The 13,435-nt window shown below is 31.4% G+C and overlaps 1 protein-coding gene across 1 annotated transcript in view; it reads right to left on the minus strand.

Annotated features, from left to right (window-relative positions):
- Window positions 1–7,189: 7,189 nt before the first annotated feature.
- Window positions 7,190–13,435, minus strand: part of LOC148843911 (putative LRR receptor-like serine/threonine-protein kinase At1g05700) — a 37,292-nt gene continuing 31,046 nt past the window's right edge. The window contains exons 13-15 of the mRNA XM_088957110.1: window positions 8,199–8,227; window positions 7,928–8,117; window positions 7,190–7,803 (exon numbers count right to left, since the gene is read on the minus strand). Coding sequence (XP_088813236.1) covers window positions 7,377–7,803; window positions 7,928–8,117; window positions 8,199–8,227 — 646 coding nt within the window. The 3' untranslated portion in view covers window positions 7,190–7,376. The remainder of the gene's footprint in view (window positions 7,804–7,927; window positions 8,118–8,198; window positions 8,228–13,435) is intronic.

Genomic DNA, 13,435 nt, shown 5'->3' on the forward strand with positions numbered 1-13,435 from the left:
TGTATGCCCTTAGCTCCAATCAGATTGATGTACATTATGACATTTATTGTAAATGAATAAAGTATATATTTGATTCATGTTATAGTGGTGTGTTTCTGTGTAATACCCTTAAACTTAACACTTATAAGACTCGTGTTAGTTTAGAATGTTCACGTCGATGGATAAGTTTGGGGAGATTTATCTTACTAAGGCTGACACTGATGTGCCGCCAAGTGTTGGAGTGGCCTATCTCAGCTGCCAAGGTGAGACCCAAGGTACATGTAGTGTAGGTTTATTTGAAACCCTGAACCGGACCAGATTTCCAGCATTGCCCTGGACCTTGGTGATTAGTGGGCAAAACTGGAAAACTACACCTGACCCCAAGACTCGATTATGATACTGCACTAGGTGTCAGATTGGGATGTCTTTGATATGCCAATCAGTGAGATCCTTAGTGGGGTCAAAACCTGGGTATGTTGGGACAGTCCGAGAATTCATCTGAGTGGGTGATCATAGTGACAGGATCAACCTCTTTGTCAGACAAAGGTAATGATCGGGGATGCACATTCACTGATAGAAACCAAGACTGCCGACAACTGATTTCAATCGTTGAAATTCTTTTTGCAAAATATATTTTATATATGGATATAAATATATATAGTATGGTTTCAAATTGTTTGCAAAAGGTTTTAATTCCCGGGATCCATGTGAGTAGAGAGTGCAGCATTGTTCCTTGCAACCGAGGGAGAGGTCCTCTCTTGTCGGGTAGTGTATGATCATTATGGGCCGAGAGGTTAAGTATAAGACCATTGAGGGTAATAACTGATGGACTAATCTTGCATCTGCCCACAGTCCCTGGGTTTTTAAAAGGTGGCTTGGCCCAGGGACCACTTAGTGTAAGTGTTGGGCCCATTAGGAGTCCATGTGATGGGCTTCAGGGGGTTCACTGTCTTTTTAGTGAATTTGTCCAGGCCTTGTAACAGAGGTTGGGCCGAACCCATGCGGCTGATGTGTAGATCAATGTTTGGGTCCCACGCCATACAAACAAGCCCAACTAGACAGCGGGTTGAAAGCAATTTGAGCACTTAGACTTATTGGGCCTAAAGCCCATTTCGAACTGGCCTAGTTTGACTAGTTAAATAAAGGGGGCGGATCTGGGATTAAATCAACAGATAGGATAGGGTCTTATCCTATCCACTCAGAGAGTCCAGATCTGAACTCAGATCTGGAAACCTTCTAATGAGATTAGGAGAGAGTTGATCTAATCTGAAGATAAGATAATGGATTATCCTTATCTCTTAAAGAGAACTCCTTATCCAAATACAGGTTTAGATTAGGAAACTCGTAATGAGATTAGGAGCTCTCTTTAAGCCTATAAAAGGAGGAGGGGGCGAACCATTCAGTTCATCCTCAGCATCCCAAGCTTCTTAGAGATCAGATCTCAGAGCACCCAGAGAGAAGACAACAACAGTGTGACTGTGCCATCTTCTCCCTGCGTTTTCCTCCAGTTGCCGCCATACTGCCAATTCGATCTCCTTCCTTTGTAGGAGTGATCAAGGGGTGTCTTGATATCAATCTTTGGAGAAAGGCTTATCAAAAGTCGTGCTCACTACCTCCATCGAATTCTTGCTGAAGAATTCGGTTCATTGGACGGACCCTATTGATTCTGCTCCACCATTCACTATGTCATCTTCAGTGGAAGCAATCTTTGAAGTCTTTCTTCAGGCATGAACACCTTCGTTGGGAGATATTGCATCTTCGTATCAGGTATATACCTCTCCTACAGTTTTGGTTCAGATCTAGTTTGGTTCTTGGTTCAAGATTGATGCTTGAAAAATGCAATTTTTCTAAAACATGGAATGTGATTCCTACATGGGAGAGAGGAAATTTTTGAAATTTCACCCTACCTTCTTATAGGGTTCGACCATCCATATGATGGATCTCTCATCCCTTCATTTTTCTTAACCAAAATATGCCCTGTTTTGAAATATGTTCCCTCTATTATAAGGGTAGAAAATGTAATTTGAATACTATTATTCATTGCATTCTATTCACTCTCATTAAATCCCACATTTAATGTATTAATTCCCATTCACCATCATTGAATCATATATTTAAAGAACTTTTGTTTGTTCTCATAATTAAATTCCACTAATTAAATCCATACATAATAAATTAATAATTCCAATAACATTAAAACTTTAATTTTAAAATCTACTTGGAAAAAAATATTGCTTTCATCTAGGTGGTGGTAAGAAATTAAACCATTTTGGGTCAAATGGGCCAACCCATGTTGCCAAAATTAAATAACAAAAATTCAAAAATAGAGAAAATGCAAAAAAACATATAGAAAGTGAAGAAAACTTTGAAAACATTTTTAACATCATATATTTGACATATTAAACAATAATAAGTATGGAAAATAAGAAATATTTTTATTAATGATGAAAATGGAACATAGAATTTAAAACCAATTGGAAATAAAACTATTTTCCTATTCTCTCTCATTAAATCACATATCTAAGTTATATTCTCTTATTAAATCCTATATTTAAGATATATTTTTCTCATCATTAAATTCTACTAATTATATCCACAAAAATTAATAGTATAAAAATAAATATTTTGAAACATAATTTGAAAACAAAATCATTATCTCCCCTCCCAATGGTGGGTAAGCAATTCAATCATTTGGGGTTAAACGGGTTAATCAACAATGTCATAATTAAATAATAAAATTAAAATAAATAAAATATAAAATATAAAAAAAGAATTGGGCATATCTCTAATATTGTATGTTCATTAAGTATAAAAAGTAAGAAGTTGTTTTATTAATGATGAAAATGGAATGCCAAACCTAAAATCAATCTAGAAATGAAATGATGTCATAGTCAAATAATAAAATTTTTAAAAGTAGAAAATACAAAGAATCTCAAAAATAAAAAATTAAAGAAAATTTTGGGCACATATCTAATGTTCTATATTAATTATATTATACAAAAACTAAGTATAATAAGTAAAAATTATTTATATAACATAGAAAAAATATATAATTTAAAACTGATCTAACAGCAAATCTATTTTCCTATCTAGAAGGTGGATTAATGATCTAATTTTACAAATAAACTCATGATGTCATAATTGAATAATAAATATTAAAAAATAAAAGAAAAATGAAAAAGTACAATTTTTTTTGTAAAAAGCATTTGGGAACATTTTTTAATGTTATACATTCATCATAAAAACAAAGTTGTTTTTATTTATGATGGAAATGAAATACAAAATTTGGTAAAAATAATAATAATAATAATAATAATAATAATAATTTATATTATAATTTAAAATTCTCGTGTGCAATCCACATGATTAGATTCTTTTGTGTATATTTACTTTTTATTTTATTATAATTTTGTGTATCTTTTTATTATAATTTAAAATTGTGCAATCCATAATTTTTATAATATTTTATTTTATATTTATCAATACAATATATAAAAGTGTGGATGCAGAGTTCAAGGTTTTTTTACTAAAATTATCCTCTATTTCTTTGTTTGAGAAAGGGTATAAAAGTCATTTTATTATATCCTTAATGTCAATTTTAATGGCTACTAAAATGTCCATATTTGTGTATTTACTCCATCTCTAATTGTAAGGGTTGAAAATGTAACTTTAATTATTACTTTCCACCTCATTTAATCTTTTCTCATTAAGTCTTATAGTATTAACTTCCATTTTCTCTTATTAAATCCTATATTTAAGTTATTTTTTACTAATAAATGCTACTAATTAGATCTATGTCAATATTTTTAACAATTAAACCCATATATTTTAAAACAATTTCCAAACAAAACCACTATTTATCCAAAAGGTAGTTAATCAATTCAACCATCTGAATCTAATTGATCAACCTATGAAGTCATAGTTAGGTAATAAAATTTTTAAAATAGAAATAAATATAGAAAATTATAAAAATATAGAAAACATTAGACACATTTATGATATTTTTATTAATAAAATTAAAAAAGTGTAATAAACAATAAATATTTTTATTGATAATAAAAATAAAATAAATAATTTAGAACTAACCAAAATGAAATTATTTTACTATTTAGCAAAGATAAATAGTTCAACTTTTGGGTCAAATGTGTTAATCTTTAATGTCATAAACAAATATAATATGAAAAAAAAAACAAAAATGAAAAAAATACATAAATTTTGCAAAAAAAGCATTCAAGCACATGTATAATATCATATATTTATCATATTAAGCAAAAAATAATTGTGAAAAATCAAAATTATTTTTATACATATAAATACAAAAGAACTATAAAAAAATTGAACACATCTATAATTCTATATTTAAATTTTTAAACTACTATTAAAATATGAATAAGATTGTGGAACTTTCTTTTAACTAATATACTCATTTTTTAACTTTGTCCCTATATAATAAATTTAAATTGTAAATTGAACTACTACTTTTCACCTCATTCAATTTCTTCTATTTAAATCTTACATTTTTTTGATAAATTAACAAAAAACAGATACACCAAAAAGATAAAACATTACAAAAAATATAGTCTATCCAAGCATGTAAGCTTGTCAATGATACTTGAAATTTCACATTTCGATCCAATTATCACATATTTGGATGAGATGTTTATATAATTAGATTTGAAGTTTGTAATTTGCATCTAATTAATAATGAAAAATAATAAATAAATAAAGTTTATAGAAAATTTTGGATAAATTATTACTATCAATACCATCATCTAGAATTGCCACATGCACATTTACTAGTACTATCAAAAGTTCCAATGAGGGTGTGAAACTTTCTTTTTGACTAAACTACCCCTTTTTTTTAATTTAGGCCCTCTTTAATTATGCAATCTAATAATGTAATATCATTTACAACTTTTTACCACATTTAATCCCCTCTCATTAATTAAGTATTATATTTAAGGTATTAATTCTCATTCTCTCACATTAAATTGTGTATTTAATGCCTTTTTTATTTAATAATTCTAATAGTTAGATCTATACTAAATACTTTTTAACAATATGAAACCGATGTTTTATAAAGGGAAAATTGCTAAAACTTCCCCTGAAGTTTCTGACTATTGTTGAATCCTCCCTTAAATTTGGTAATTGCAATCACCTTCCCTAAATGTTCTAATACAGTTGCAAGTAGACCCCTTCTCTTATAATCCTCTAACAAGAGGCATGAAAATGTCCAAAATAACCATATAGTTATTATGACCAAAATGTTTAATTCCAAATTTTCTCTTTATATCAATCACTACCACAAACCCTTCCAATCCCTTTTCGGAAATTGATTTATTTTATAAATTTTTCCTTCATATGAATCTCTCAAAGGTAAAGTTGCAATTTTAAACTTTCTTTTTTTTTGTATTCAAATAACAATGTGCATAAATGCATGTTTTTCATGTGTTGATGACAAGTGGCACAAAATTATGTACTTAGCAACTTTTTTGTTACTTATATTTTTACTTTGTCACCTGAGGAATACATGATTTATTTGATGAAATCATAATATAAAATATAATTATACATCATAAATAAAACAAACAATTCATTAAATAAATAAATGGCTTGGAAGCATATATTAATTACATGTGGCTTTAAAAATGTGATGGATATATGAAGAATCTATTAAAGTCATCACCTTGTTAAAGAGGTATGGAGATATCTACTTTCAACGTCAACTGAAAAGGTACAGAAGGTTTCTATGTATATGTATATATGGTAATAAAACCTTATGATTGTGGAAACATACTGCTGTATTTAAATTTTTGACAAAGTAAATGTAATATATGTACCTTGTATTCATGTTTTATTTGTTTAAGATTAAAAAATTCTTGACTAAGTGGAAACATACTGTCGTAGTCTTTTCATTTTTGTGTTGACCCCTCTCTTGCATATTTGTCTTGTATATTTCCATTTCCCTTCAAAACTTTGAAAGATAAGTGTGATGAAACATTGGATAGAAAACAAAGTGGAAATGAGTATATAAGTAGGAGCTTGCCTTGGGGCTTTGGGAGTGAAAGGGAAGAAAAAATGCATAGAAAGGAGTTGGGTTTGGGGTGTTTTTCACACATGCGTGCTAGATTAAACCCAGTTTGGTTGAGGCGTAGCGAGGCATGTGGCATGGAATACAGAAATGTAAGACTTGTTATTGTTTATTTTATTTATCTTTTGTGATGGAAATGTGTTGGGCCAAACTGCCAATCCACTTTCGTTGCTTTTTTTATGAAAGTGAGCGGTCACATCCAAGGTTCAAAGTATCAATTGGAGCCTTCCTACAAGGGGGTGTTTTGGGTCGGCAAGTGGTTAGGGGGCAAAATGGCTTTAAATCGGCCCCTCTGAACCATATTCAAAAAAAGTATAAAAAAAAGAGTACTAATACAGGCCGATATGCCGGTAGGCGTATCACCCTGCATTAATACTTTGAACCTTCGTCACATGACTCACATCTTTTGTTACGCTATGTCTCTATAAATAGATAGATAGTTACATTTCTTGTGTGCTTTTCCATTAGGCTGTGTTTGGTTGTAGTGCAATTTTATTTGCACTAATACAAATGAAAAAAACACAAATTTTGGTTTAAATTTATTTTGGATTTTGCTTTATTCTACTTCAGGTCTTATTTTACTTCATTTTTATTGCAACTAAACGAAGTAAGGTGAAATATGAAACACAAATAAATCAAAACTTGCACCCACCTTAGTTTGCATCAGTGCAAATGAATTTGCACTGCAACCAAAAACAGCTTTATGTTTTTAAGTCTTCTACATTTAGTTTTCTTTTGGTCTTGTAATGAATTGTGTGCTTTTGAGGTATAAAGAAATATTTCTATAGAAGTATGTGTAGAGAGATGATTGATCATTGGATCCTGAGGGCAGATTGTTCTCACACACCTCCAGCACAATATTTCTATAAGCTTAGTTTTTTTTTAATAGGTTCTGGTTTTCCACAATTAATTTTTTGGTGTAAAATTCAAATTTTCGACGTAAATTTCAAAATTTTGTACAAAATTAATAGGTTGGAGGTTCCCTTTACAGATTCCCATATGATAACTTTTAAATTGAATACATAATTATAGATGTTGAGATTGAAATGGATACATCATACATAACATTGGTGAAATCCCTTACTTTCCTTGTTGACATTTTAGCAAGGAAACGAGGCCAATAAATTACTCTTCTATTTATTTATTAATTGGTTTATCAAAATTGTACAAGCAATGAAAAGAGTAGAGAAATTAACTCCAAAACACTAGCTAGCTAGACACTAACATTTTGAAGTGGTAGGTTATTGATACTAGTAAGATCTATGTAATGGATGGAAACTTTATTTGCAAAACACATGCTCATTTACTACCTTGCTGAGGGACCAATTTCAGCTGAAAGATCTAGAGAACTCATTCCAAAGGATGCAGTAGATTTTGTCTCCAGATCTTCCTTTACTTTCCAACTCATATTATTAGCTGTTTGGATTTCCAAAGACTCCTTTAATTCCACTAACACATTGGTCATAATTGGCCTTTGAATAGAAGTTGGTTCTGTGCATGCCATTGCAATCTCTAGAACTTTCCATATGGAATTGATGTTGTAATCTCCTTGTAATCTTTGATCAACTATGCCTTTTATTTCCCCTCTTACAAACAAGGGACCTACCCATTGCACTATGTGAATCATGGTATCACTTCCTACAAGTGCTGGTCGGCCTGTGATTAGCTCTAGGAGGACAATCCCAAAGCCATAAACATCACTTTTCTCATTCAATTTGTTAGAATTGTAGTACCTACATGGACAAGCTTCTTTTATTAGAAGAATTCTTTCATAATTCATGTACTAAAATAAAAGTTTTTCAAATTTGAGATATAAGAAACTTGGTAGTTAAATGCTAAGAATTAGAGAGCACTTACTCGGGATCTAGGTAGCCTAGTGTCCCAATGACTGTGGTTGATACATGAGTGCCATCTTCATTGGGTATATCCTTGGAAAGCCCAAAGTCTGATAATTTAGCTTGCAATCTTTCATTCAATAAGATGTTGGATGTCTTAACATCTCTATGAATTATTGGTGGCTTGCAACCATTGTGTAAATATTCCAATCCTGCAACTCTTTCTCAACCTATTAGTTTAATTTGAGGGAGAAAAGGGAAAATTCAAGGAAATTAACTTTCACTTAACTAACCTTGTGCTGCATCAATTGCTATTCGAAGTCTGCATCTGAGAACTATAATAAATTTTAACTATTTTCAATTGATGACCTTTTTCTTTGTCTTTTAGAGAATAAGTCATTAATTAAGTTGTGAGATCCTTAATGGCTGATGGTTAATTGGGTTGACTATCATACCCCTATATATTTTCCCATATGACTATTTTATCCATTAAAAATCAAAGAGTAACATATATAAGTCATTCAATTCAACCACTTCAGTGTTATCAAATGGTTCCTTAGTTGTATTAGATGTACTCATGCATGCATGTTTGTATACATGTGAATAGATATGCATTTATTTTCGAAGGTAATATTATTAATGTCAAGATCTATTTTACATTTGCCATGTTCATTATTTTCATGAATAGCTCTACTAATATGAGCTTGTTTTATATTACTAGTCCCAATCCTAGACAAAGTTATGTTAGGTTGGATTTTGAGTTGTTATTTTGTGCTTATGCTGATAGCATTCTCTAAAAGGGTGTGTTAGGGTACTTCTTAGATGTGCATACTATAACAATGCCTAGTCATGGTAAAAAACAAGTAAAGGTTTTTACATCCTTTCATATGAGGATTACAATAAAGAACTTAGTCCAAAAACAAGAATTTGATTAGCTAGCTCATTAATGTAGGAGTGTTCATAGAAAATACTATAGAATAAGCACAAAGAGGTTGAGAGGGATCGATATAGTTGTTTACAGAAGACTAAATAGGATAGACAACTAAAGGAATTGATGCCTATAAACTATGATATTTAGAAGTAAATAAAGGAAATAGATAAGTAATAATGGTAGATAGGGGACCTATGGATAGAATGATTTAACCAGATTTGTCTTAGGTGAGAAAATGATTAACATAATTAATGCTTATGCACCTCAAGTGAATTGAGGAAAAAAAAAACATTAAAGACAATTTTGAAAAGAAACATAAATTAGTTAATTCAAAAATTCTAAATAGAGAAAAGATCAGATAAAATAATTAAAAAAAACTACCCTATACTTTGGTAGTGACAGTTAGCTCCCTAAACATGCATTTGCAACAAAGAGCTATCTCCTTTCAAATTCCAACACTTTACTGGCACCATTAACATTGTGAGATCATTTTTCCATTTCCTTTATTAATGCATCTCCAAAACTCAAATTTATGAGACCATTTTGTCCTCTCTTTTATTGCATCCAACTTTTATGAGACCATTTTCCTTCTTTTGACTCTCATTAGCCCTTCTCTCTCTCTCTCTCTCTCTCTCTCTCTCTCTCTCTCTCTCTCTCTCTCTCAATAAATAGATAGAAAAAAGTAGAAAGAAGATAGAAAAAGTTCAAAACTTGGGTTTTGAAGATGAAATAAAAGAGATTTCAAAACTAGTAGAATGCTAACAATGGGAGCAAAGTGTTGGATTGAAAGTACAAGGCAGCTTTGTCACAAATGAAAGTTTGGGAACCTATGTCACTACACCCAAAGTACATGGTAGGTCCCAGTATTTTACGCAAATTTTATAAGAAGAGATCTAAATGGGCACAGGAAAAAAACTTTCGGATATGATAGGCTATAAGCAGGTATGTCATTAAAAATAGGAATTAAACATGAGGTTTAGAATATTTAGCAAACTTATGATAGTGAAATATACTTAAAAAACGATAGACATTTCATAACCTTTAAAAGTGGATCAAATGCAAGCACTATAATTTTATTTAAAGAGAAATCTTAACCTCATACCATAAATTAATAGAAGTAAATGTGTGCATTAAAAGATACAAAAAAATGAAGAGAATAGGTGCCTAATAATTAGATGAGCCAACCTAAAAGGAAAAAAGCTAGATGTGCAAGTACTATAATTTTATTTCAAGAGAAAGCTTAACCACATATCATAAATTAATGGAAGTAAATGTGTGCATTAAAAGATATAAAAAGAAGAAAGGATAAACTTCATGTACCCCTTTATACTTTGGGAGTGTATCAACTCATTTGCTTTTTTTTTCTTTTTTTTTTTTTGCGTAACATTCATAAGCAAGAAACTCCACCATTAACATTCTATCAGAAAAATAGACAGCTTTCTTTTTTTTTATCTTTCGAGATGAGAAAGGGATTCTTTACCCTATGTGCATCAAGAGAACAAGCATTGTTAATAGCTACCATGAATTTTCCATTGTTTTCTTCATCTTTCCTTTAATATGATGGATAACCTAGCTAGAGCACCAAGTCTGTTCAATGTTAGACTTGGTGATGCTAGAATTAGACTTCGAGAAGCTCTAATGATGACATCCTTGGCCAAGTAGGGATGGCAACGGGTGGGGACCATATTTTCCATCCTTGACCTTGACTTTGAAATAAATCCCGCCCCATTCCCAACCTCGATCCTTGTCAGGATAAAAGTCACCCTCCATCCCCGATCCTCGACTGAAATGAATTCCTCATGGAGACTCGAATCCCTAAAAATTTTTAATTAAATGTATTTTGTTGAAAATAAATCTACTTAAAATGAAGAAAAAATTAAAATATAAATAATATTTTAAATATATTTTGATGTATTTTGTTGGGACTTCACTTCCCATCCCCAACCTGCTGGGTACCCAGATGGGAGAGGACATATCCAAACATTTATTTATTTTGTTTATCTTTTTTGACTCTTTAGTCCCCCAATCCCAGGTGAAAGGGTTAATCAAAACCAATGAAAATGGGGAGTGGCAAGTGACACCTCGAAGAAATTAAAGCTTTAGAGGTGCGAAATGAATGGAAAACTAATTAAGATATTTCTTAACTATTTATTATGAGCTATTACTATATATTAGGCTTTGATAGAATATGATATCACTAGAATCATTAGAGAAATAAGTGAGGCAAGAGCAGGATAAAAATTCATAATTCACAAAAGAAAATAATTGATTTTTTTCTTTAAACCCTGACATATAAAAATAGGGTAAAATATAAAAAACCTTCCCTGAAGTTTAATTTTAACATAAACCTCCCCTGTAGTTTTGAAAAGTCCCGTAATTACCTCCATTCCATCATTGTCCCAGCCATAAAACGTCAACCTAATGCATTATTTTTTTCAAAATACCCATTTTACTCCTATGCCTACAATTCTGATGGAAATTTATTAAAATAATCAAAAAGAACTTTTAATTTTTAACTAAAACTTCCCTAGGTCAAATTAAAGAGTAAAGTATAATTTAATTTTGTAAAATCATTATGATTGAGTGAAGTCTAAAGGGAAATTTTGGCACTTTGATTATATCGAAAGATTTCTTAACAAGTAATAAGGGCAATTTTGTAACTTCAAAGTCTCTATTAGGGAGACAATACAGTTTTTTTCTTGATAATGAACTGAGAAACTAATGGAAGGGAGGTAGCTGCAGCATTTTTTAAAATTACAGGGGAGGTTTTTATGTTTTGCCCATAAAAATAAGAGTTGCAAAATCAAAGTAGGCAGTTCAAGGAAATTACTCCTGGAAAGAATTCATAAAGTGTTGTGAGTTGTAAAATGGGATTGAAATTGTAGTTCCAAAATGAATCTCAATGATGGAAGACTTGTGGGGGAGTGCGAGGAAGCTCCAAAAAAGTTTTAACTCCACAGATTTTCCGGTCACTATGGTAGTATGGTGATTCGAAACCGGAAGTGGTGACAAGGAGAAAATCCAAAGGAGATTAAGAAAACCTAAAACTGGAGATGGAATGTCCATGGAGAAAACTAGTTAATGGCCAAGCATTTGTAGAAAATAAAACCACAATAAATTAAGACAATTGAAGAATTGATAAGCTGTAAATATTTTAAAAGAAAAGGTTTAACTGCAGGAAATAAAGTGTGCTTGCCAAGAAGCAATGAAGAATAGGAAAGAAATGTCCTGAAACGATGTTTGAGTTGAGATAGGAGAATTAATGCATCAAATAGCCAAGATTTCTCGGGAGAATCACTGCCAAAGAAGCAACTTATCTTCAAGCGGTTATCTCAACAACCTAGTTGGGTCAATGACTTCATTTCTTGATTTTTCCATTATCTTCTTCACTATCTCCGGCTCCAGTGATGCTTGGAGTATTCTTGTTCTTCGACAGCGAGAGACAAATTGCTCAAATTTCTAGGTTTGGGAAGAAACCCCCTAAATGTGTCATTAATACTGTTCATGTTGTGGAAGTTTAAGGGGAATCTATGCAAAACAATGTTTAGGCAGTGAATTGATACACCCCTAAAGTATAGGGGGATTATGGAGTTTACCCCAAGAAGAAAATAGGTTCCTGAGTTTGATTTGGTCCTTACAGAGCACACTTTACACCAACCTTACAGTACTTACAACCGCACATCAGGAATATCTCTCATACTTGTATGTTGTCATTTATGAAAAGATATTTCAATTGCTAGGTTGCAACATGCTGTGAGGTTGGTATGAAGTGCACTCTATGAGGAACAAATCCGAATTCAACAAATAGGTGAGCCAACTTGAAAGGAAATCCCCTCAATGTATCAAATAAGTAGGGTTATTTTGATAAATAGGCATATTCTGTTAAAACTGCTCATGTTGTGAAAATTCAAGGGGGAATTTGACACAAAACAAGGTTTAGGTAAATTAATACACCACCAAAGTATGGGGGTTATGGAGTTTATCCAAGAAGAAAATGTGTGCCTAACAAAAAGGTGAGCCAACTTGAATGGAAAAAAGCTAGAAAAATTTAAAGAAAAACTAACAATAAAAAGAAGGGTAAAAGACTTAAAACCTCAACTCCCAAATACTCAAACATCCCCTCTCTTTTTCAAGTTAGACTAAGATGTCCCCTATTGGGTGATGATATATCGGACAGAACCCTCCCCTCTATCCTCATCTGTTTGCACATGATTTCACATGCTAGTTAATTTTTAAAAAACCCAAAATTTTCCACCAAGCTAGGGATGCAAATACATGGTTCAAATTCAATTTAAATTTGTTAGATTTTCAAACATACTAATTTGAATTCAATTTGATTATCTTAGCAAATATTTAATTTGAATTCAATCACTTCCTAGATATTTGAAAATGAAATTAAGAAATTAAAAAACCTCAAATAAAATTTTTTGTGATGGTCTAATGGAATATCTCTAATACCAATCAGTTGCAGCTACAAAGAAGGAAAGAAACTAAGGTCCTGTTTGATTTCACTTAGAATAAGCACATATTTTTGTAAGCACTTAAATGAAATGTTGGGGCCACACATTAAGTGATAAATAAACACTTATTCCTGTTTGG

The sequence above is a fragment of the Nelumbo lutea genome, chromosome 8 (assembly GCF_056320005.1).
Source record: "Nelumbo lutea isolate HS-2025 chromosome 8, American lotus-T2T, whole genome shotgun sequence".
Taxonomy (NCBI): domain Eukaryota; kingdom Viridiplantae; phylum Streptophyta; class Magnoliopsida; order Proteales; family Nelumbonaceae; genus Nelumbo; species Nelumbo lutea.